General features: G+C 43.2%; 1 protein-coding gene across 1 annotated transcript in view; it reads left to right on the top strand.

The window, feature by feature from the left end:
• LOC126212741 (high affinity cGMP-specific 3',5'-cyclic phosphodiesterase 9A-like) overlaps positions 1 to 26,026 on the top strand; it is a gene marked incomplete at its 3' end in the record, with an annotated part of 260,309 nt that overhangs the window by 44,032 nt on the left and 190,251 nt on the right. Inside the window, exon 3 of the mRNA XM_049940150.1 lies at positions 7,560 to 7,608. Coding sequence (XP_049796107.1) covers positions 7,560 to 7,608 — 49 coding nt within the window. The remainder of the gene's footprint in view (positions 1 to 7,559; positions 7,609 to 26,026) is intronic.

Here is a 26,026-nt window from a genome sequence, read left to right as displayed (position 1 = left end):
GCCAGAGCTGTTCTTAAGAAGCTGAGGTGTGAAACATGTAAAACATACTTAGTGCTTGATAAAACATTATCAGTAATAGAAAGTGATGAAAGCTACGGACTTCTAAGAAACGTAGATAGAGGTGGATTGTATTGCCCTAATAATGAGGTCATTAATGCTGTTATTTTCACTTATTTGATTGTTAAAAACTTGGTGTCTGGAGAGCATGAGCTCTCCTTCATGAGATGTACATCCCAGAGAAATCTAGTGATAAGATTAGCTGTTGATGTAATTAAAAGGGAAGACTTTTTCCTAAGGGAGTTTTCTTGTAGTCGGGTAGATCACAGTGATGACAAAATTCTTCAGTCTGTAGTAAAAGTAGCATGTAATATATTTCTCAATAATTATGTTAAAAAAATTAATGACAGCCATATTGGCAGTAAAATAAAAAAGAGAAAACTGTCAACTGTAAAGTAGTTGAGAATAAATTTTGTGACAGGTTAACAAACATTTACATTTGTCATTCTCTCCTAATTCCTACTTTTCTCTACTTGATGTGTGTAGCTGCATTGCTTAAAATGAATGTGCACAAAATTAGGCCTATATTCTATGTACAATGATGTCATATCATTGTCAAGAATATTCTGTTAAATATTTGAGAGTTTTGATGAGAGAGACAGACAAAGGTGTCAAACTTACAAAATCCCTGATTTTGCTTTGTGGGTTAAAGGTTAGAGTAGATTCAGTTTTTGTACTGTAGACTCAAAGATGATATGAGTCTCATGGGTGTGGGACATGTCAGAAGATATAACATAAAAACATAGGACACTTTAATATAATACTCACTTCCCTGATCATGTTGCCAGTAGATTGTCAAGATATCCAGATACTTTACAGTAAACTGAAACTGCTAATATCTACAGAATGCTACGGCCGCAGGTTCGAATACTGCCTCGGGCACGGATGTGTGTGATGTCCTTAGGTTAGTTAGGTTTAAGTAGTTCTAAGTTCTAGGGGACTGATGACCTCAGAAGTTAAGTCCCATAGTGCTCAGAGCCATTTGAATCATTTTCTACAGAATGTACACAGACAGAACGAAACATAATTATACACTTTTACTAAATATCTCATACACAAACTACCCAATTTTGACTGTTGTGGCCAAGTGCTGTCAGAGCTTAAATCTAACAGACATTTTTACTTCAGCTGTTCTAACAGTCCCTGTTAAAAAATTCATCTATAGAGTACAAAAGGAGTTACCTACCAAGAAGCTTTTCAACTTGTGCTTTATCTTAAATCAAGTTTTTAATGGTTGCTGGTAATTTATTGAAAATGTGTATTCCTGAATATTGGACCAAGGTAAGTGATTTTAGGTCTTTATGTAGATTGTTCTTATTCCTAGTATTGGTACTATGTATTGAGCTATTGGTTGGAAGTAGAGACATATTGTTTGCAACAAATTGCATTAAGGAATAAATATACTGGGAAGCAGTGGTTAAAATAACCAGTTCTTTGAGTAGGTTTATACATTATGTTCTTGAATGTACACCACAAGTGAGTTACTTCACGCTTTTGCATTGGTTAAATGAGCGTTTGTAATTAAACTTCTCACTGTGACAATATCTCCAATATCTATGCGATCATTGATGAGCTATTCATGCCGCAGTGAATTACATTTTTGCCCCAGTAATAAACTTATGATCACTACAATAATTTCGTCATCCTGTCTGTTAACTGTTACGAAGTATCTCCGTTAGTGTCATTTACTGACTAATGGATCTAGGTTTCTGTAGCGACGTTTTTCTTAACAAGTAAGTCAGATTTTGCATACGATTTTAAACACAACAGAAGGAGATCACACTGTGTTGTGATCAGTGTGCCGCATTGCGCGCGATGTCAGACAAGGGCGGCACAATGTCTCTGTAAAGGGCAAATTTAACGATCAGTGAATTTGCTATGGTTTCACGAAAGAAGTACACGTTCATCGGCTCTAGCGCACAGGCTGTCTTGGAGCGGCAGATGTTAGCCTAGCGCTGATGACGTCATAGTTCCGCCGTGAGGCCTGTGTATCAGAAGGTGTTGCCCGAGCACACGACCGTGTGACGTCAGCAATGTGGTGTGAAGTACAGGGCTATTACAAATGATTGAAGCGATTTCATAAATTCACTGTAGCTCCATTCATTGACATATGGTCACGACACACTACAGATACGTAGAAAAACTCATAAAGTTTTGTTCGGCTGATGCCGCACTTCAGGTTTCTGCTGCCAGAGCGCTCGAGAGCGCAGTGAGACAAAATGGCGACAGGAGCCGAGAAAGCGTATGTCGTGCTTGAAATGCACTCACATCAGACAGTCATAACAGTGCAACGACACTTCAGGACGAAGTTCAACAAAGATACACCAACTTCTAACTCCATTCGGCGACGGTATGTGCAGTTTAAAGCTTCTGGATGTCTCTGTAAGGGGAAATCAACGGGTCGGCCTGCAGTGAGCGAAGAAACGGTTGAACGCGTGCGGGCAAGTTTCACACGTAGCCCGCGGAAGTCGACGAATAAAGCAAGCAGGGAGCTAAACGTACCACAGCCGACGGTTTGGAAAATCTTACGGAAAAGGCTAAAGCAGAAGCCTTACCGTTTACAATTGCTACGGGCCCTGACAGCCGATGACAAAGTCAAACGCTTTGAATTTTCGGCGCGGTTGCAACAGCTCACGGAAGAGGATGCGTTCAGTGCGAAACTTGTTTTCAGTGATGAAGCAACATTTTTTCTTAATGGTGAAGTGATCAGACACAATGTGCGAATCTGGGCGGTAGAGAATCCTCACGCATTCGTGCAGCAAATTCGCAATTCACCAAAAGTTAACGTGTTTTGTGCAATCTCACGGTTTAAAGTTTACGGACCCTTTTTCTTCTGCGAAAAAAACGTTACAGGACACGTGTATCTGGACATGCTGGAAAATTGGCTCATGCCACAACTGGAGACCGATGGCGCCGACTTCATCTTTCAACAGGATGGTGCTCCACCGCACTTCCATCCTGATGTTCGGCATTTCTTAAACAGGAGATTGGAAAACCGATGGATCGGTCGTGCTGGAGATCACGATCAGCAATTCGTGTCGTGGCCTCCACGCTCTCCCGACTTAACCCCGTGCGATTTCTTTCTGTGGGGTTATGTGAAAGATTCAGTGTTTAAACCTCCTCTACCGAGAAACGTGCCAGAACTGCGAGCTCGCATCAACGATGCTTTCGAACTCATTGATGGGGACATGCTGCGCCGAGTGTGGGAGGAACTCGATTATCGGCTTGATGTCTGCCGAATCACTAAAGGGGCACGTATCGAACATTTGTGAATGCCTAAAGAAACTTTTTGAGTTTTTGTATGTGTGTGCAAAGCATTGTGAAAATATCTCAAATAATAAAGTTATTGTAGAGCTGTGAAATCGCTTCAATCATTTGTAATAACCCTGTACAGGCCGACACAAGCGCATACTGTGTCAAAGATTTTGTAAAATGTCTTTGGGCAAACTACACTGAAGCGCCAAGAAACTGCTGTAGGTATGCGTATTAAAATACAGAGATGCACTATGTGATCAAAAGTATCCGGACATCCCCCAAAACATACGCTTTTCATATGAGGTGCATTGTGCTGCCACCTACTGCCAGGTCCTCCATATCAGCGACCTCAGTAGTCATTCATTAGACATCGTGAGAGAGCAGAATGGGCCGCTCTGCGGAACTCACGGACTTTGAACGTGGTCAGGTGATTGGGTGTCACTTGTGTCATACGTCTGTACGCGAGATTTCCACACTCCTAAACATTCCTAGGTCCACTGTTTCCAATTTGATAGTAAAGTGGAAACGTCAAGGGACAGATACAGCTCAAAGGCGTACAGGCCGACCTCGTCTGTTGACTGACAGAGACCATCGACAATTGAAGAGGGTCGTAATGTGTTAAACGCAGATATCTATCCAGACCGTCACACAGGAATTCCAAACTGCATCAGGATCCACTGCAAGTACTGTGGCAGTTAGGCGGGAGGTGAGAAAACTTGGATTTCATGGTCGAGCGGCTGCTCATAAGCCACTCGTCAAGCCGGTTGATTTTTAGCGTTCCGTACCTCATTCGGTAAAAACGGAACTCTTATACGATAACTTTCTTGTCCGTCTGTCTGTCTGTCCGTCCGACTGTTATAAGTCCTTATTCTCAGGAACTGGTTGACGTGTCAAGTTGAAATGTATACCTTCTAAAGTCTTTAGTCCTTTGACGGTGTAATAAATATAAATTTCTGGCAATAAGAAAGGTTTCACAGCACAAGTAAAGGAAAAAAAAAAGAAATTTTGGATTTTTAATTATATCACACTAAACAAAATATTTCTTTGGTTATTTGTTATCAGACAGAACTTGAAATTAAAACATTCTCGATATTCTTGGAATTCCCAGGACAGAACTTGAAAGTAAAACATTCTCGAAATTCCTGGAATCCCCAGCACGGACATCTCGCCAGTATCATTGTCGAGAACAGGCAAAAATAGTCGTTATCCTCGATTCTCGCAGTGGATGAACTTTCTGTAGACGTAATGAAGTTCGTACATGTCCCTCATATCGCGGGTCCTACCCGCACCGCCGGCCTGAGTGGCCGAGCGGTTCTAGGGGCTACAGTCTGGAAACGAGCCACCGCTACGGTCGCAGGTTCGAATCCTGCCTCGGGCATGGATGTGTGTGCTGTCCCTAGGTTAGTTAGGTTTCAGTAGTTCTAAGTTCTAGGGGACTTATGACCTCAGATGTTAAGTCCCATAGTGCTCAGAGCCATTTGAACCTACCCACACCTGGCCAGATTTTGAATCTCACATATTAAGAAACTGCTGTGACGCAACAGCTTCCGTTTCTTTTCTTTCTTTTTCGTTGTTACCTTTTTCTCCAGTTCTCCATCATCTTTCCCCAAATGTTGTCTTCTCCTTTCTTCTGTCCCTATTGTGCCCGACTTCTCATTTCTTTTCCCTGCTCTGTCTTCTAAATTTAGTGTTTTATTCTTAAAAATTTTTATACTATTTCCGATTTTGTGACGTTGTTTATTTGTCGATCTTTTCTTATTTCTGTAATCCATACTGCTGTTGATTTCTTTTTCCAAAAATACAGGAATATTTGTTTCATTAGCTTGTTCTCAATCATTCGGTAAAGGTGTCCAAAGAAGATTAACCTTCGCTTGGCCATTACTTCTCATATTTTCTGTGAATTTTGCTGCATCTTCTCACTACTTCTCATTTTCCGACACCCCCCCCCCCCCTCCCCAGTCTGTAATGCACCCATTACTTTCCTATCTCTATTGTGTCCAGCATATACTTCATCGTTGAGCATTCACAGACATGTACACATTCTGTTCTTGAAACTATGGCAGTGTTTTAGCTTATATTTCTGGAAATACATTTCTTGCTGCAGATATTTTTAATCATATGCTCTTTCTTACTAACCCTTGTACTTATCGTAAATTTTTGTATTCCAGTCTAACAAGGGGAGGCCGCCAATTGTGAAATTCAGATTCCATTCATACTGCGCATAATAAAAGCTCATGGCCAGAGGTGTAATGCGGCAAAGCACCAAGATGCACTTCTCAGCCGTTGTCGAGAAAGTCGACAGTTAAAAGAAACCGTTGCGGTGAAATACTCTCTACGATTAATAATTTTATGCAGCGTCGTGGTGCAGCGGTAAGCGCTCGGGTTCGTAATTTCGTAATCTCAAGGTCGCCGGATCGAATCTCGCGCCATGCAACCTTTTTTTTAGTATTTTTTTTGTAATTCATATATATATATATATATATATATATATATATATATATATAATTCCCGGCAATCAGTTGCAACAATTATGCATATAATAAGTTGTTGAAAGTCGTTTGTCGTGGAAAAACTAGCGACTTCGAACATCATTATGTTTTCCGCAAACAAAGTTGTATTTCACAAATGTTAATAATTGTCTTCATAATGTTAACCACGTATAGTTAACGGAAGACGTAGAAACGATATTCCGAAACGAATACGTATAGCGTAAGTCAAACGTTCGAATTAGAATAGAAACCCCACGAACACAAATTTGCTGTGGCAGGTATGAAATATAAACTCCGTTAATCGCTCGTTACACTTGAAGGACAGATGTTGAATGGGCCGAAACGAGCCGCCGCATAACAGCGTAGTTGCCTGCTAACTTCGAAAGAAGGTAGATGCGTTCCCTAGCGCAACTTATAACATCGTCGAAAATCAGTGCGGACGGGAGAGCTTTGGTACACCCTGTTAAACAAACGGAAAAATGTAGGCGGTACAATTGGAGAGCGACCCGCCTTCACGAACATGCATAACCAATTCATTAATATATATATATATATATATATATATATATATATATATATATATATATATTTGAATTACAAAAAACTAATAATAAAAAAAAAGGTTGCATGGCGCGGAATTCGATCCGGCGACCTTCGGATTACGAATCCGAGCGCTTACCGCTGCGCCACGACGCTGTGGGAAACAGTTAATCGTAGAGAGTATTTCACTGTAACGGTTTGTTTTAACTGTCGATTTTCTCGACAACGGCTGAGAAGTGCATCTTGGTGCTTTGCCACATTACACCTCTGGCCATGAGCTTTTATTATGCGCAGTATGAATCGAATCTGAATTTCACAATTGGCGGCCTCCCCTTGTAAGTGTTGTTTCTCCAATATATTTAACCTGTTTACTCAAGACATTAAAAACATTCATAGGAAATTTTTCTTTTCATATAATTCAACAAACAGTTCACAAGCAAGACACAAATGCAGCGGATTTTTTTTTTTTTTTAATTAATGATTCACTAAGGTATAAACGGAAGTCCATGTCTGGTGGACCTCCAGTCACGCTTATAGTCTTTGCCTTGTATTTTCTCTTCCTGCTACAATAAAATATTTATTTTATTTAAAACCATGAACTGCTTGTGCTAATGTACACAGAAAATAGGTTTTTTTAAATGTTAACGTTTGTGGAATATATGATTTCCAATACAGGCTTTTGTTGATGATCTGATTAATGCAAATAAATAAGAATCACGCAATCAAGATTTTAAACATGGCTGAAACAGCAAGTGTTGAAATTCTTCACAATAAATGATGACAGCAACTGTTTTGGCTGTCATCATTTACTGTGAAGAATCACGCAATCGTTTCTGGTACGTAATAATTTGTGCTGCCAGTAAAAGAATCTTTATTTTTGAGTACAAGTTTCAAACAAGTATTTACCACAGCAGATAAATAAATTTCACATTTGATGTACGTGACTCTCGTATCGGAATTGCAGCTACGTTTCCTGCATTTTGAGACATTCTTTGCGTCAAGAAGCATTGCCAGATCTAACCTCTGGTGTTGGTTTCGAAAGAGCTCTTCCAATCATTGCTAAATCGTCTGCAAAGCGCTTGTACCTTTTTCTTATTCCTTCGATTTACTTCCCACGAGTACTGGTTCAGCACTGTGATTTGCTTTTACTTGCGATGTTTTCTGTATATTTTAGTGTATCTGCTCGTGCCTGACGGACTTGATTTTCGTATGTTCCAGGTATGCTGCTGGACGAGGTGGGGATCGACATCCGGGGTCTGGAGGAAAGGTGAGACGCCTGGAAGAGTGTACTAACAGACCAACTATCACAACACTCATCTGTGTCAGCGACTTGTGTTTTCTCAGCCGCTTCTTTTCGATGGCTAACACCCTCATCGACTGTCTTCACATCTTTACTGATTCATTTTTATTTATTTATTATTATTGTTATGGTTGAACGAAATGAACAGTGTCTTGAAAGGAGGATATAAGATGAACATCAACAAAAGCAAAAGAAGGATAATGGAATGCAGTCAAATTAAATCGGGTGATGCTGAGGGAATTAGATTAGGAAATGAGACACTAAAAGTAGTAAAGGAGTTTTGCTATTTAGGGAGTAAAATAACTGATGATGGTCGAAGTAGAGAGGATATAAAATGTAGACTGGCAATGGCAAGGAGATCGTTTCTGAAGAAGAGAAATTTGTTAACATCGAGTATAGATTTAAGTGTCAGGAAGTCGTTTCTGAAAGTATTTGTATGGAAGTGAAACATGGACGATAACCAGTTTGGACAAGAAGAGAATAGAAGCTTTCGAAATGTGGTGCTACAGAAGAATGCTGAAGATAAGGTGGGTAGATCACGTAACTAATGAGGAGGTATTGAATAGGATTGGGGAGAAGAGAAGTTTGTGGCACAACTTGACTAGAAGAAGGGATCGGTTGCTAGGACATGTTTTGAGGCATCAAGGGATCACAAATTTAGCATTGGAGGGCAGCGTGGAGGGTAAAAATCGTAGAGGGAGACCAAGAGATCAATACACTAAGCAGATTCAGAAGGATGTAGGTTGCAGTAGGTACTGGGAGATGAAGAAGCTTGCACAGGATAGAGTAGCATGGAGAGCTGCATCAAACCAGTCTCAGGACTGAAGACCACAACAACAACAACAACAATAATATTATTGTTATGGTTTATTCTGTCTTATTTTACGTATGAGCGTCTATGGACTGTGTTTAATTCAATCGTGCACTCACCTTCTTCTTCGACATTTCTCTCATCATTTCTGTATGTTTCTCTCTTCTCTCTTCCGTTCTAGTGGCTCCAGTATTCTTCTTGCGTTTCCCGATGAAATCTTTGGAATCTTGCAATTTCTTTCTGAGTGCCAGTTCTTCTTCAATATGTTGCGGAGGAATTCCGAATTCTGCCATGTTTCTTCCAATTCCTTTGCACCGTGTGTTATCCATTTTTAATTGACTGAAATAAGTGAACAGACATTTGTCAGTCTGTTGAGATTCATCCATTGCACGCGGCGACAGAAAGCTATTTTTCTTTTCCTAATCATGTCTGTAAATTTTTTCAGTATGTGTATAGAGTCCACTATTACGATGTCTTCTATATTGAGTTTGCTTTTTAACTGGTCCCAGATGTTCCTTTCTGTGATTTCCACTGCTTCCATAATCGCCCTACTTTTTTTTAATAAAACATGCTGCTGCGTAAAATGCTTCTGGGCGAACTGCCGTACAGCAGTGTTCACGTTTAGCACTGAGGGAATTTGACTTCTCATTATACAGGGTGAGTGACCTAACGTTAGCGCTGCATATATTTCGTAAACCACGTCAAATACTGACGAATCGATTCCACAGACCGAACGTGAGGAGAGGGGCTAGTGTAATTGTTTAATACTAACCATACAAAAATGCACGGAAGTATGTTTTGTAACACAAACCTACGTTTTTTTTTAAATGGAACCCCGTTAGTTTTGTTAGCACATCTGAACATATAAAGAAATACGTAATCAGTGCCGTTTGTTGCAATGTAAAATGTTAATTACATCCGGAGATATTGTAACCTAAAGTTGACGCTTGAGTACCACTCCTCCGCTGTTCGATCGTGTGTATCGGAGAGCACCGAATTACGTAGGGATCCAGAGGGAACGGTGATGGACCTTAGGTACAGAAGAGACTGGAACAGCACATTACGTCCACATGCTAACACCTTTTTATTGGTCTTTTTCACTGACGCACATGTACATTACCATGAGGGGTGAGGTACACGTACACACGTGGTTTCCGTTTTCAATTACGGAATGGAATAGAGTGTGTCCCGACATGTCAGGCCAATATACGTTCAGTGTGGTGGCCATCATTTGCTGCACACTATTGCAATCTCTGGAGTAATGAATGTCGTACATGCCGCAGTACATCTGGTGTAATGTCGCCGCAGGCTGCCACAATACGTTGTTTCATATCCTCTGGGCTTGTAGGCACATCACGGTACACATTCTCCTTTAACGTACCCCACAGAAAGAAGTCCAGAGGTGTAAGATCAGAAGAACAGGCTGGCCAATTTATGCATCCTATGAAACGCCCGTCGAACATCCTGTCAAGGGTCAGCCTAGTGTTAATTGCGGAATGTGCAGGTGCACCATCATGCTGATACCACATACGTCGACGCGTTTCCAGTGGGACATTTTCGAGCAACGTTGGCAGATCATTCTGTAGAAACGCGATGTATGTTGCAGTGCTCTCCGATACACACGATCGAACAGCGGAGGAGTGGTACTCAAGCGTCAACTGTAGGTTACAATATCTCCGGATATAATTAACATTTTACAATGCAACAAACGGCACTGATTACGTATTTGTTTATATGTTCAGATGTGCTAACAAAACTAACGTGGTTCCAATTAAAAACACGTAGGTTTGTGTTAAAAAACATACTTCCGTGCATTTTTGTATGGTTAGTATTAAACAGTTACACTAGCCCCTCTCCTCACGTTCGGTCTGTGGAATCGGTTCGTCAGTATTTGATGTGGTTTACGAAATATATCCAGCGGTAACGTTAGGTGACTCACCCTCTATAAGAGGAGAGCTCAATAAGTAATGAAACGTATCTCTCCTCGGCTACTTTCGGTTGAAAAATACTTAATTTGTTGTGGTGATCATAGAATATTCCCGCTTCGTCCCTATAGTTGCATGAAGTTCCGACGAGTGGCGGCGGCATGCTAGCTTTCGAAGTGGGGTCTGTAACGGAAGGTGCGCTCCGGTCAGTCAGTTTCTTGAGACGCCCGCTGAACCCGCTGGGTACAACAGGTGATTAGGATTGTGGAAAGGACCAAATAAGGTTTCGGTCTGTTTCACTTCAAAATTGTAATTTATTGTAATTTAATAACACCGTTAAACCAAAACGGCACATAGCCGAACATTTACAACTACGAGTTTCAAAAGATGCAATTCTTTCATGGATGAAGGCCTCCAAACAAGAAATCTTAAAAGGCAACAAGATAATATGCAGCTAAAATTCCAAATAATATATATACGAGGTGCGGCTAGAAAAAAACCGGACTGATGCTGGAAAAAACATTTATTTACAATTATTTACAATTTCATGTTATCTCCTTCAATGTACTCTCCTCCTCGGTCTCTACACCGCTCCATACGAATTTTCCACTGTTCATAGCAATGCTGCAGATCATTTTCGGTAAGTCCATACATTACTTCCGTCGCTTTTTCTTTTACTGCTTCAACAGTCTCAAATCTAGTTCCTTTCAAAGCTGACTTGACTTTAGGGAAAAGAAAAAAGTCACAGGGGGCCAAATCAGGTGAGTAGGGTGGATGATCTAAGATGGGAATGATGTGTTTTGCCAAAAACGTCTTCACTGACAACGCACTGTGAGCTGGGGCATTGTCTTGGTGAAGGATCCATGACTTTTTTCTCCACAAATCGTTCCGTTTTCTCCGTACTCGCTCATGTAGGGTAGCCAGGACGCTAATGTAGTGATGCTGATTCACTGTCTGTCCCTCTGGTACCCAATCAATGTGCACAATCCCTTTGATGTCAAAAAAAAAAAACAATCATCATTGCCTTGAATTTCGATTTTGACATTCGTGCTTTTTTTTGTCGTGGAGAACCAGGAGTTTACCAATGCATCGATTGGCGTTTAGTTTCGGGATCGTAAGTAAAAAACCACGATTCATCGCAAGTAATAACATTTTGTAAGAAGGTGGGATCACTTTTAATGTTTTCCAGGATGTCAGAACACATCATTCTTCGGCGTTCCTTCTGTTCAATTGTGAGACACTTTGGAACCATTTTTGAACACACTTTGTTCATGTTGAAACTTTCGTGAAGAATCTGCCTAACACTTTCCTTGTCAACTCCTGTTAACTCAGACACTGCTCTGATTGTTAAACGGCGATCTTGTCGAACAAGTTTACCGATTTTTTCAATGTTTGCATCAGTTTTTGCTGACAATGGTCTGCCAGTGCGAGTGTCATCACTGGTGTCTCCGCGGCCATCTTTAAATCGTTTAAACCACTCAAACACTTGTGTTCGCGATAAACAATCATCGCCGTACACTTGTTGTAACATTACAAACGTTTCACTTGCAGATTTTCCTAGTTTGAAACAAAATTTGATGTTAACACGCTGTTCTTTCTGTACACTCAACATTTTCCGACGCACAGACAAAACGTCAACTACTTCAAACAGACGCCACGGGCAGACTGAGTGCAGGAGGCGGATGAAACTCGAGCAGTAGGCGGAGCGAGAGTCACGTGACAGGCCACGCGACTTTCAGCCTTATTGCATTCGTTTTATTGTTTCACCAGTACTAGTCCGGTTTTTTTCTAGCCACACCTCGTATACGTATATACAGGGTGTTACAAAAAGGTACGGCCAAAGTTTCAGGAAACATTCCTCACACACAAATAAAGAAAAGATGTTATGTGGACATGTGTCCGGAAACGCTTCATTTCCATGTTAGAGCTCATTTTAGTTTCGTCAGTATGTTCTGCCACCTACGCTCAATGGAGCACGTTAGCATGATTTCATACGGGATACTCTACCTGTGCTGCTAGAACATGTGCCTTTACAAGTACGACACAACATATGGTTCATGCACGATGGAGCTCCTGCACATTTCAGTCGAAGTTTTCATACGCTTCTCAACAACAGATTCGGTGACCGATGGATTGGTAGAGGCGGACCAATTCCATGGCCTCCACGCTCTCCTGACCTCAACCCTCTTGACTTTCGTATATGGGGGCATTTGAAAGCTCTTGTCTACGCAACCCCGGTACCAAATGGTGGTGGTGGTGGTTAGTGTTTGACGTCCCGTCGACAACGAGGTCATTAGAGACGGAGCGCAAGCTCGGGTTAGGGAAGGATTGGGAAGGAAATCGGCCGTGCTCTTTCAAAGGAACCATCCCGGCATTTGCCTGAAACGATTTAGGGAAATCACGGAAAACCTAAATCAGGATGGCTGGAGACGGGATTGAACCGTCGTCCTCCCGAATGGAGTCCAGTGTGCTAACCACTGCGCCACCTCGCTCGGTCCGGTACCAAATGTAGAGACTCTTCGTGTTCGTATTGTGGACGGCTGTGATACAATACGCCATTCTCCAGGGCTGCATCAGCGCATCAGGGATTCCATGCGACGGAGGGTAGATGCATGTATCCACGCTAACGGAGGACATTTTGAACATTTCCTGTAACAAAGTGTTTGAAGTCACGCTGGTACGTTCTGTTGCTGTGTGTTTCCATTCCATGATTAATGTGATTTGAAGAGAAGTAATAAAATGAGCTGTAACATGGAAAGTAAGCGTTTCCGGACACATGTCCACATAATATATTTTCTTTCTTTGTGTGTGAGGAATGTTTCCTGAAAGTTTGGCCGTACCTTTTTGTAACACCCTGTATATACGAGGCCTGTTCAGAAAGTAAGCTCCGATTGATTGCCAAATTGAAACCACAGTGAACATCAGAAATGTTTTACTTGTAACAATTAGCTACACCTTTCAGCTACTTCTCTACGTAGTCGCCGTTCTGACTTAGACTTTTGTCATAGCGTTGTACCAACTTTTTAATAGCCTCATCATAGAAGGCAGCCGCCAGTGCTTTCCGCCAATTCTCCACGCTGGCCTACACCTCGTTGTCTGTGTCAAAATGTCTTCAAAGACAGCGGTTCATGTGACCAGAGATGAATCTCAGGGGGAGACAATTGCGGACTGTATTGTGGGTAATCTAACATTTCCATTTGAAAACGATGCAGGAGCATCTGCATTGCCCCCGCAGAATGCGGCTGAGAATTGTCTTGAAGAAGAAACAGCACGACAGTTATGTAATGTTAGCTGCATAGCTTCAGGCGAAATTTCTCACCAGGCCCTCGTACTTGGCGGCAGACACTATTTTCTAGACATCTTTACGCACTCACTGCGAGCTCAGAAATGAGAAGAGCGACGTGATGCTAACTGGGGTTATACTAGAGACACTACCCAACACATCTGTGCAAAGCTTTATCGGATTTTCATAGTCGTTTCCATTTCGCGACCGATCGGAGCTTACTTTCTGAACGCCCCTCGTATATATCACAGCTCGGCGGGAAGCCTCAAGGCAAAAGTGGATAGAACAAACATATACAAGGTGCAAAGAAACCGCTAAAGGCCACAATTAAATTTCAAAATTTTAAAAATATATTACCATAATGTTTTAAGACAGAAGGCCACAGTAGTTTCGCTTAAGGGTCAGTTATGAGAATAAAGGCTTAAGCTTCTGAAGGCCCACAGTTGATTTTCCAAAATTTCAAAAATACCTTAACCTTTAAGTTTTCAATGGGGAAACACACACTAAGTAAAAAAAGCAACGCAATGACAATAACTAAATTTAAGAATGAGGTTTTAAGCGGCTGAAGGCCCACAATTGATTTACATAAATGCATTTACGTAAAACACAATTAAAAAAATTCTTTTAAAGCATTGGCTATAATAGATTACCAACAGACCATTAAACACCCATGAATCGGACAATATAGGTAACGGCATTCAGATGCCTACAGGGGTGAGGGGGGGGGGGGAGGGGGGCTGCCCTCGAAACATTAATGTTCATTTAGGTGAGAGTGGTACTGGGCCCAACTACTCTTGATCCGTTGGGAACCCAACCAAGAGACAGTCGTAGACCGACCCACCAAACGACTTGCTCGTCACCAGTTGGTACATAAAAACTCAAAGACCAAACTCTTACGGACGTAATTATCGACAATGAAATACGTATATGAAATAAGCTGTCAAAACTGCACACGGTGTTGGACAGCGACAACAGGTGAGGACAGGACACTGCCTTAAATTACGTTAGTGGCCGGGGCAGGTAACCGGAACGCTAACAGCCACTAGGCTGAAAATTCCGCTAGGGCACATGAATTATAGTCAACCAATGTAGTTAATTCCACAGCATGGCGGCTAAATTTTAGCAATGCAAACACTCACAGGAAAACCTCCCCAACAGCGAACTACCGAAACGAACCACTCAACTTTGATGTTCTGCGTCGGTGAACCACGAAGCTTGGAGCAATCGGACAGCTCCGCACGCGCTCCGAAGCTGCGCAGGGACCGCCAGCGGACGCAGCCGACTGCATCGCGCGGAGACAACTTCTCTGGTTCGCAGCAACCGACCGACTCTCCGCAGAATGCTGACAACATCTCACATAGTCGTCAGTGGAAATAACTCCAACTACACGCACCATCTGACAAACACTTGCACGAAGACCTGAACAATACCCAACAGAAACTAAGCACGCACGAAGACATATCGGGAGTCTACACACACACACACACACACACACACACACATCCGATTCATGAACGATCAGCGAGCCAAAACGCGTCGTCCGGTAGGACGACCGACCGACGGTCCACCAAGACCGTGGCCCGGATCAAGTGATGCGTGGCGGCAATGGTCGGGCGAGCCATGTCGACGCAGACCTGACTGCTCCAACCCGACTGCACCAGTGTCGCAGTGCAACTCCCCGACTGACAAGTCCGGACTGCACTTCAGATGGGTTCCCAATGACTGGCGACCCGAACTCGCGACCCGAAACTGACTTACGACAGACAACGACCGGGAAGTAATAGCAGTCCAGCAAAGATACTAAGAGCGGTCATATACAGGGTGAGTCACCTAACATTACCGCTGGATATATTTCGTAAACCACATCAAATACTGACGAATCGATTCCACAGACCGAACGCGAGGAGAGGGGCTAGTGTAATTGGTTAATACAAACCATAAAAAAATGCACGGAAGTATGTTTTGTAACACAAACCTACGTTTTTTAAATGGAACCCCGTTAGTTCTGTTAGCACATCTGAACATATAAACAAATACGTAATCAGTGCCGTTTGTTGCATTGTAAAATGTTAATTACATCCGGAGATATTGTAACCTAAAGTTGACGCTTGAGTACCACTCCTCCGCTGTTCGATCGTGTGTATCGGAGAGCACCGAATTACGTAGGGATCCAAATGGAACGGTGATGGACCTTAGGTACAGAAGAGACTGGAACAGCACATTACGTCCACATGCTAACACCTTTTTATTGGTCTTTTTCGCTGACGAACATGTTCATTACCATGAGGGGTGAGGTAAACGTACACACGTGGTTTCCGTTTTCAATTACGGAGTGGAATAGAGTGTGTCCCGACATGTCAGGCCAATAGATGTTCAATGTGGTGGCCATCATTTGCTGCACACAATTGCAATCTCTGGCGTTATGAACGTCGTACACGCCGCAGTACATCTGGTGTAATGTCGCCGCAGGCTGCCACAATACGTTGTTTCATATCCTCTGGGGTTGTAGGCACATCACGGTACACATTCTCCTTTAACGTACCCCACAGAAAGAAGTCCAGAGGTGTAAGATCAGGAGAACGGGCTGGCCAATTTATGCGTCCTCCACGTCCTGTGGAACGCCCGTCGAACATCCTGTCAAGGGTCAGGCTAGTGTTAATTGCGGAATGTGCAGGTGCACCATCATGCTGATACCACATACGTCGACGCGTTTCCAGTGGGACACACTCTATTCCACTTCGTAATTGAAAACGGAAACCACGTGTGTACGTTTACCTCACCCCTCATGGTAATGTACATGTGCGTCAGTGAAGAAGACCAATAGAAAGGTGTTAGCATGTGGACGTAATGTGCTGTTCCAGTGTCTTCTGTACCTAAGGTCCATCACCGTTCCCTTTGGATCCCTACGTAATTCGGTGCTCTCCGATACACACGATCGAACAGCGGAGGAGTGGTACTCAAGCGTCAACTTTACGTTACAATATCTCCGGATGTAATTAACATTTTACAATGCAACAAACGGCACTGATTACGTATTTCTTTATATGTTCAGATGTGCTAACAAAACTAACGGGGTTCCATTTAAAAAAACCTAGGTTTGTGTTAAAAAACATACTTCCGTGCATTTTTGTATGGTTTGTATGAACCAATTACACTAGCCCCTCTCCTCACGTTCGGTCTGTGGAATCGGTTCGTCAGTATTTGATGTGGTTTACGGAATATATCCAGCGGTAACGTTAGGTGACTCACCCTGTATTGATACGCGTTGCCAGCGCCTCTCACGGTCAGGCAAAGCAGCGACTCAGTGACAGCAGTAATTTGAATTAACGTAGTGAGGTGGAAGTACGTTAAAAACACGGTGTAAAATACATGATGGCGGGGACGTGAGCCACGCACGGCTCAGAGTCATTCAAAGGCGCTTTCAGTATGTCTACGGAGACCTCACAGTGAACAGAAGCACGGTGAGTCCTTGGGCGAGGCGGCTCTCATCCCAGCGAGGTCGCACAAACCTGTACAATCTCCCGCGTACCGGCCAGCCGTATGCACCTCTAACTCCTGCAACTTTGCAACGTGCGGACACTCTCATTCGAGATGATCTACGGATCACAGCTACCTCACTGCTCAACTGGACGGCTCTGTTGGTAGTGCTGGCATACTAGTCCACCAGTTGGGGTACTAAAAGTGTGTCGTTGGTTTCTTCGCAGCCTAACAGAAGACCATAAAGAGCAACGGAGGACCATCTGTGAGGAACTGCTTGCGTGTTACGAGGCTGATGGTGAGAATTTTTTGTCGAACATAGTGACGAGCGATGAAATGTGTGTTTATCACGTATAACAGGAAACGAAAGTGAAATTCCCTGCTTAACCCGCAGGACAGGACATATAGAATAAGTTGTGGAAGCGGGCCAAAATAAGGGACTGTCAGTTGCACTGGAACATACAACTTTATTATTTGATCAAACATTACGAGAGCCCAAAATTTTTTTTTTAACACAGCTTCAATCTTTGTGACTTAATTACTGGTTGAAAGCCACTTTAATTTAAAAACGGCTGAAGGCGAATAACTTAAAATGCAACCATAATCAGAAATTTTAAGGCAAGCCTTATCTTAAAACAGTTCTTTAGTTAGGCTGAAGTAAACCAGTTAAATTCAGATCGGCTGAAGGTCGAACACTTAAAACTCCGAAACATTAATTTTTTTAAAAAATACCAAAGTCCTTACGTGAAACAGTTCTTTAATGTAGGCTGAAGGCTTTAAGAACAGCAGGCCGATGTGGCCGTGCAGTTCTAGGCGCTTCAGTATGGAACCGCGTGACCGCTACGGTCCCAGGTTCGAATCCTGCCTCGGGGTATGGATGTGTGTGATGTCCTTAGGTTAGTCAGGTTTAACTAGTTCTACGTTATAGGGGACTGAAGACCACAGATGTTAAGTCCAATAGTGCTCAGAGCCATTTTTGAACCTTAAGAACAAACAACTGAAACTCAAACTGGCTGAAGGCCGAAGACTTGAGAATTCAATGGATTAAAGTAAACAAGTTAAATTCAAATCAGCTGAAGGCCAAAGAGTTAAAAATTCAACTTTTTTTTTAAATGCCAAAGAGCTTACGTGAAAGAGTACTTTAAACTAGGCTGAAGGCCTTAAGAGTGAAACAACTCTAATTTAAAACACAAAACCGGGAAGAAGCCATACAAGTACCAACAACAAGAATAAATTTAAAAAAAATTAGGCAGTACACACAAGGGCGCCCAGATGTTCGAGGGCCGGCCTGGAATTCAAACACTAACGATCGCTTAGGGGAGACAGGCAGTCGGGCCAACCATTCACGATCCGACGACCACCCAACCGACAGACAATGGACACACCGACAAGATAACTGCCGCTCCACCCGACCAGGGCACAGCAGGTGGTTGAATGGAACAACATAGAAGATATTGGCGCCCACAACAAATCTTACACAGAGCTGTCAAACTACACACCATACTGGAGAGCAACAACACGATGAGGAAACTACACTTCCTGAAATTTACGTAACCGGAACGTTAACGGCCACAGGGCAGAAGATTCCCCTGGTGCACTTCAATTCAAATAACCAAATACAGTAAAACTCCACCAGAGGTTGGCTAGGATTTTCCAACTTGAAAACCACGTTGTTGCTCGCGGGCATATCCCAACAGCCGACAACGTACTCCAAACGACAAAATGTGAACAGTCTTGACTTGCCGGTAGGTTAAATCAAAAGTCAACTTTCGTGTCCAGGGTCGGTGGGCCACGGACCTCGTAGCAATGGGAACAGCGCTACTCTCTCCGACACCACGTAGAGACCGCCAGCCGGCCCAGCCAAACTACACCCCGCCGAGAATTCCTCACTGCGAACCGACCGACTCCTCAGAGCCGACAACATTTAAAATAACTTGTCAATCAAAATCACACAAGCTACGCACAAGAACGAGACAATGCTAATGGCAGTGACTGTACAATAACAGGGACGAATTACGAGTCGCCACACACAGCCAACCCATAAGCGATCGCGCCCCAAATACACGTCGTCTGGCAAGACGACCGACAGACGACCAACCGAAGTCGTCCCCACTCCAATCATGTGTGTCGGCAACCGTCGGGCGAGTTATGGCGGTCCGGACCTCACTGCTGCCGCGCCCCGACTGAACTTGTGCCGCGTGATAAACACTGCCAGGTCCGAACTAACTGCTGGCGCATTCCAACTGACTGGTCGGCACACGACGATCGGGAAGTAATAGCAGTCTAGCAAAGATAATACGGCAGGGCTTGTATCGATATGCGCTGCTGCTGCCGTTCACGGTCAGGCAAAGCAGCAACTCAGTGACACCAGTAATTGAAACTAACATAACGAGGTAGCAGTTCTGCAAAAACAGGATGTTAAATAAGAGATGGCACGATCATGAGCCACGCACAGCTCAGAAATGGCATACCATGGACTGGCGCTACACTACCTCTTCTCCGGAAAAAAAAAAGTTTTAAGCCGCACTCTCAGCCGGTAAAGTCATCGCAACGGTCTTACGGGACTCTGAAGGCATTATTTCATTTTGTGTCCTCTCTCATGGTGCAACGATCAGCTCTGAAGTGTACAGTGCTATGAAACAAACGACTTCAGCATGTTCGTCGCCACAAAAAATGCAAACGATCTTAACCTTCTCCAGCTCAAGGACTCACGTAAGTCTGCGCATCCAAGAGGAGCTCACAAAACTTCATTGGACTGTTCTCCGTCATCCACCTTAAAGTCCGTATCTCGCGCCCTCCGACTTCTATCTGTTTGGCCCAATGAAGGATGAACTCCGCAAGAAGCCATGCATCGGCAATGGGGAGTTTATTGATGCGATGCAGAAAGACGTTGGCTCTGATGTCGACCTGTAAAGTGGCACCATGCAGGCATACCGAACTTGCCAGTGAATATGCTTAAGTCCATAGCATTAAACGAAGATGATGCAGAAAAATAAGTTTTTGTAGCCCAAAGAGTGGGGAATAATATTGTGTATTGGTATCCTGAATAAAACCAGCCTCTTGTCAAAAAAAAGTGTAGCATTACTCGCTAAACGATTCTCGTACAACAGAAATAGAAAGGGATCAAAACACTCCAGCTCTGTACTTCTCATTGTTCTCGTCACCCTGCTGGTTTCTCTATATATGGTACATTATCCGTCCTCCCAGTAGCGTACATTTATTTCAGGATTTAAAGACTTCGCCCCAATTTTACATTGTGAAATGTTTTTTCTGACTCAACAAATTGTGGGAATATTCTATCGATTTTTCTTAAATTATTGTATCAAATATAATCTAATTCATCACGTAGCCTCTTTTTTTTCTTTTGGTCATCAGTCTACTGACTGGTTTGATGCGGCCCGCCACGAATTCCTTCCCTGTGCTAACCTCTTCATCTCAGAGTATCACTTGCAACCTTCGTCCTCAATTATTTGCTTGACGTATTCCAATCTCTGTCTTCCTCTACAGTTTTTGCCCTCTACAGCTCCCTCTAGTACCATGTAAGTCATTCCCTCATGTCTTAGCAGATGTCCTATCATCCTGTCCCTTCTCCTTATCACTGTTTTCCACATATTCCTTTCCTCTCCGATTCTGCGTAGAACCTCCTCACTCCTTACCTTATCAGTCCGCCTAATTTTCAACATTCGTCTATAGCACCACATCTCAAATGCTTCGATTCTCTTCTGTTCCGGTTTTCCCACAGTCCACGTTTCACTACCATACAATGCTGTACTCCAGACGTACATCCTCAGAAATTTCTTCCTCAAATTAAGGCCGGTATTTGATATTAGTAGACTTCTCTTGGCCAGAAATGACTTTTTTGCCATAGCGAGTCTGCTTTTGATGTCCTCTTTGCTCCGTCCGTCATCGGTTATTTTACTGCCTAGGTAGCAGAATTCCTTAACTTCATTGACTTCGTGACCATCAATCCTGACGTTAAGTTTCTCGCTGTTCTCATTTCTACTACTTCTCATTACCTTCATCTTTCTCCGATTTACTCTCAAACCATACTGTGTACTCATTAGACTGTTCATTCCGTTCAGCAGATCGTTTAATTCTTCTTCACTTTCACTCAGGATAGCAATGTATCATTGATATCCTTACACCTTGTATTTTAATTCCACTTCTGAACCTTTCTTTTATTTCTATCATTGCTTCCTCGATGTACAGATTGAAGAGTAGGGGCGAAAGGCTACAGCCTTGTCTTACACCCTTCCTAATACGAGCACTTCGTTCTTGATCGTCCACTCTTATTATTCCCTCTTGGTTGTTGTACACATTGTATATGACCCGTCTCTCCCTGTAGCTTACCCCTACTTTTTTCAGAATCTCGAACAGCTTGCACCATTTTATATTGTCGAACGCTTTTTCCAGGTCGACAAATCCTATGAAAGTGTCTTCATTTTTCTTTAGCCTTGCTTCCGTTATTAGCCGTAACGTCAGAATTGCCTCTCTCGTCCCTTTACTTTTCCTAAAGCCAAACTGATCGTCACCTAGCGCATCCTCAATTTTCTTTTCCATTCTTCTGTATATTATTCTTGTAAGCAGCTTCGATGCATGAGCTGTTAAGCTGATTGTGCGATAATTCTCGCACTTGTCAGCTCTTGCCGTCTTCGGAATTGTGTGGATGATGCTTTTCCGAAAGTCAGATGGTATGTCGCCAGACTCATATATTCTACACACCAACGTGAATAGTCGTTTTGTTGCCACTTCCCCCAATGATTTTAGAAATTCTGATGGAATGTTATCTATCACTTCTGCCTTATTTGGCCGTAAGTCCTCCAAAGCTCATTTAAATTCCAATTCTAATAATGGATCCCCTATCTCTTCTAAATCGACTCCTGTTTCTTCTTCTATCACATCAGACAAATCTTCACCCTCGTAGAGGCTTTCAATGTATTCTTTGCACCTATCTGCTCTCTCCTCTGCATTTAACAGTGGAATTCCCGTTGCACTCTTAATGTTACCACCGTTGCTTTTAATGTCACCAAAGGTTGTTTTGACTTTCCTGTATGCTGAGTCTGTCCTTCCGACAATCATATCTTTTTCGATGTCTTCACATTTTTCCTGCAGCCATTTCGTCTTAGCTTCCCTGCACTTCCTATTTATTTCATTCCTCAGCGACTTGTATTTCTGTATTCCTGATTTTCCCGGAAAATGTTTGTACTTCCTCCTTTCATCAATCAACTGAAGTATTTCTTCTGTTACCCATGGTTTCTTCGCAGCTACCTTCTTTGTACCTATGTTTTCCTTCCCAACTTCTGTGATGGCCCCTTTTAGAGATGTCCATTCCTCTTCAACTGTACTGCCTACTGCGTTATTCCTTATTGCTGTATCTATAGCGTAAGAGAACTTCAAACGTATCTCGTCATTCCTTAGTACTTCCGTATCCCACTACTTTGCGTATTGATTCTTCCTGACTAATGTCTTGAACTTCAGCCAACTCTTCATCACTACTATATTGTGATCTGAGTCTATATCTGCTCCTGGGTACGCCTTACAATCCAGTATCTGATTTCGGAATCTCTGTCTGACCATGATGTAATCTAATTGAAATCTTCCCGTATCTCCCGGCCTTTTCCAAGTATACCTCCTCCTCTTGTGATTCTTGAACAGGGTATTCGCTATTACTAGCTGAAACTTGTTACAGAACTCAATCAGTCTTTCTCCTCTTTCATTCCTTGTCCCAAGTCCATATTCTCCTGTAACCTTTTCTTCTACCAGGCACTTAAATGTGATTTGCAGAGTATCCATGTAGATATAGATGTAACTTGCTATATCACAAAGTCCAGTTGAACAACATAAGGTTCTTTATCTTCGCCGGCCGGTGTGGCCGAGCGGTTCTAGGCGCTTCAGTGTGGAACCGCGCGACCGCTACGGTTGCAGGTTCGAATCCTGCCTCGGGCATGGATGTGTGTGATGTCCTTAGGTTAGTTAGGTTTAAGTACTTCTAAGTTCTAGGGGACTGATGTTAAGTCCCATAGTGCTCAGAGCCATTTGAACCATTTTTTTCTTTATCTTCCTCCTTCTTTCGTAATGACAAAACATGGTTCGAATGGCTCTGAGCACTATGGGACTTAACTGCTGAGGTCATCAGTCCGCTATAACTTAGAACTACTTAAACCTAACTAACCTAAGGACATCACACACATCCATGCCCGTAGCAGGATTCGAACCTGCGACCGGAGCGGTCACGCGGTTCCAGACTGTAGCGCCTAGAACCGCTCGGCCACTTCGGCCGGCTCGTAATGACAACTTAGAAATTTATTTTTAAGGGGCTTTGGAACCAGACAAGAATTAATTACGTCAATATCGCCACTACTTACTATTAATATCCATATTTCTGGTTGCGGCGGATTGACAGCCTTTTTCACATGTGACAATACTGCCCAAATGCTTCCGTCATAATCTGTGTACACTAATTACAATCACACTATAAATCAGGAAAAATGGTACAAAATATGTGAATAAACTATGGTTCAAATGGCTCTGAGCACTATGGGACGTAACATCTATGGTCATCAGTCCCCTAGAACTTAGAACTACTTAAATCTAACTAACCTAAGGACAGCACACAACACCCAGCCATCACGAGGCAGAGAAAATCCCTGACCCCGCCGGGAATCGAACCCGGGAACCCGGGCGTGGGAAGCGAGAACGCTACCGCACGACCACGAGATGCGGGCAATAAAATATGCATACACCTCGCAGTCACATGGTAAAAGTGTAATTTATTGACGTATTTTATTTTATTTTTCCATTATGTTTAGTAGCCATGTTACTAGTGTTTATAGACTGTCATGAGACTATCTGAAAATCGCTGTTAATATACGGAAACAGGTAACGTAAGGGTTTGCAGTAATTAGTTAAAATATTGACCTGTTGTTGTCTGAACAGCAAATGGTCACTTACTTCCTTCTGACCAAACGCGGCTTGAAACTTGAGTATCTACTGGCGTATAAAACCTTCCAACAGCTTAAGCTGATTCATCTAACAGACGTATTCGACAACCGCCGTTATTGCAACAAATGCACTGAGGTGGCTCTGTGCAAGGAAATTTGAAACTTAGCTATGCAGGGCCACAAGCCATAATATGGCCTATGCAGAAAAAAAACGCGTCGTGAACAACTGCCATCACTCAATCATAGAAAACCAGCGTCAGGATCGAGCGGGGGGGGGGGGGGGGCGGTGGACGCAGTGGTTAGCACATTGATTTAAATTAAAATTTAAAACAGTCTTGATCGCAATCTTGTTAAAAAAAAATTTTATTGGAGTGAGTGACCGGTTTGGACTCTATGAAAGAGTCATCTTCAGACTCTGTAAAGATATATTGCCAAAGTAATATAGACGTTATAACAATCATATAAAAATATATATATAAATGAGATAAATAGTAATAAATTATACCCAGAGCGGTGGATGGGCACTGCTAGATGAGTTGCGTCGACCCCCGACGCTCGTGTAACTGCTGACTGTGCTTGGAGGGAACGGGTGTTAATAGGGCTGGTCACACCCACCGTTCTGAGTGTGACGTAAGTAGCCAATCAGAAAACACGTTCATGCTTAGATAACTTAATACAGAACTACGAAGGAACAGTTACAGTTGGAATACATCGTAATGTCAATTATTGATCATTATTCGTCAGTGAATACACTGCTGGCCACCGTAAATGCAACACCAACAAAGACAAGAGGTAGCACAACAAAATTTATTTTGTAGATAACATGTTGACCAAGTATCAAATGATTACGTTTACAGACGTCTGTGACATGTGGTTCCTGCCAGAATCAGTAGCCAGAGTAGCCGCCATTGTTGGAGATCACCGCTGCCACACGTCTCGGCATTGAGTCAAAGGGACGTTGGATGTGTTCCTGGGGTACAGCAGCCCAAGCAGCTTCCAAACGTTGCCAAAGATCATCTGGTGTGGCAGCTGGGGATGTAATCTGGGTCACTCGTTCAGCAACCATGGACCACATGTCTTCTATCGGAGAGCGAGCCGGCCAGGGAAGCAATTCAATCTGGTTATTGACGAAGAACCTTTGGACAATGCGTGCCACGTGTGGTCGCGCATTATCCTGTTGAAATATGGCTGTGGCCGAGCCCTGAAGTTAAGGAAGGACAACTGGCTCCAGCACCTCGGGTATGTAGCGCCGGCTATTTAAAGTACCGGCAATGCGTACTAGAGGCGTGCGAGAGTAATATCCAATACCGCCCCATACCATAATACCCGGTGCAAGACCAGTGTGGCGGTGCATAATGCAGCTGTCCGGCATCCTCTCTCCACGGTGTCTCCACACTCGAATCCGACCATCGTGCTGCTGCAGACAGAAGCGTGCTTCGTCAGTAAAGACAACGTCATTCCATTCTGCCGTCCACATCCGTCTGTCATCACACCATTGGCGACGGAGACGTCTGTGGTTCTGCGTCAATGGTAGACGAAGCAATGGACGTCTTGCGGACAGACCACTCTGCTGTAAACGGCGTCGAATGGTACGCGCAGACACTGGATGATGCGTTACAGACGCAATGTGCTGTGCTATGGTTCGGGATGTCACTGAGCGATCCGTCACTGCCATGCGCACAATATGCCTATCAGCACGTGCAGTGGTTCACCGAGGTGAATGCGATCGACCACGTCGGTCCGTCGTACCCTCCTGCATCCAACGGTCACATATCCGCATTACAGTTGTTTGGTTTCGTCCAACACGACTAGCGATTTCTCTGTATGATAATCCACAATCTCGGTAAGCCACTATCCTTCCTCTGTCGAACTCGGATACTTGATCAAAAGATGTTCGCTGTTGTCTACGAGGCATAACTGATCGTCTTGTGAAACAACCACAAGGTAA

Source organism: Schistocerca nitens, chromosome 11 (assembly GCF_023898315.1).
Source record: "Schistocerca nitens isolate TAMUIC-IGC-003100 chromosome 11, iqSchNite1.1, whole genome shotgun sequence".
NCBI lineage: Eukaryota > Metazoa > Arthropoda > Insecta > Orthoptera > Acrididae > Schistocerca > Schistocerca nitens.
The sequence above is the reverse complement of the archived record's forward strand: the minus strand, read 5'-3'. Positions and strand labels throughout refer to the sequence as shown.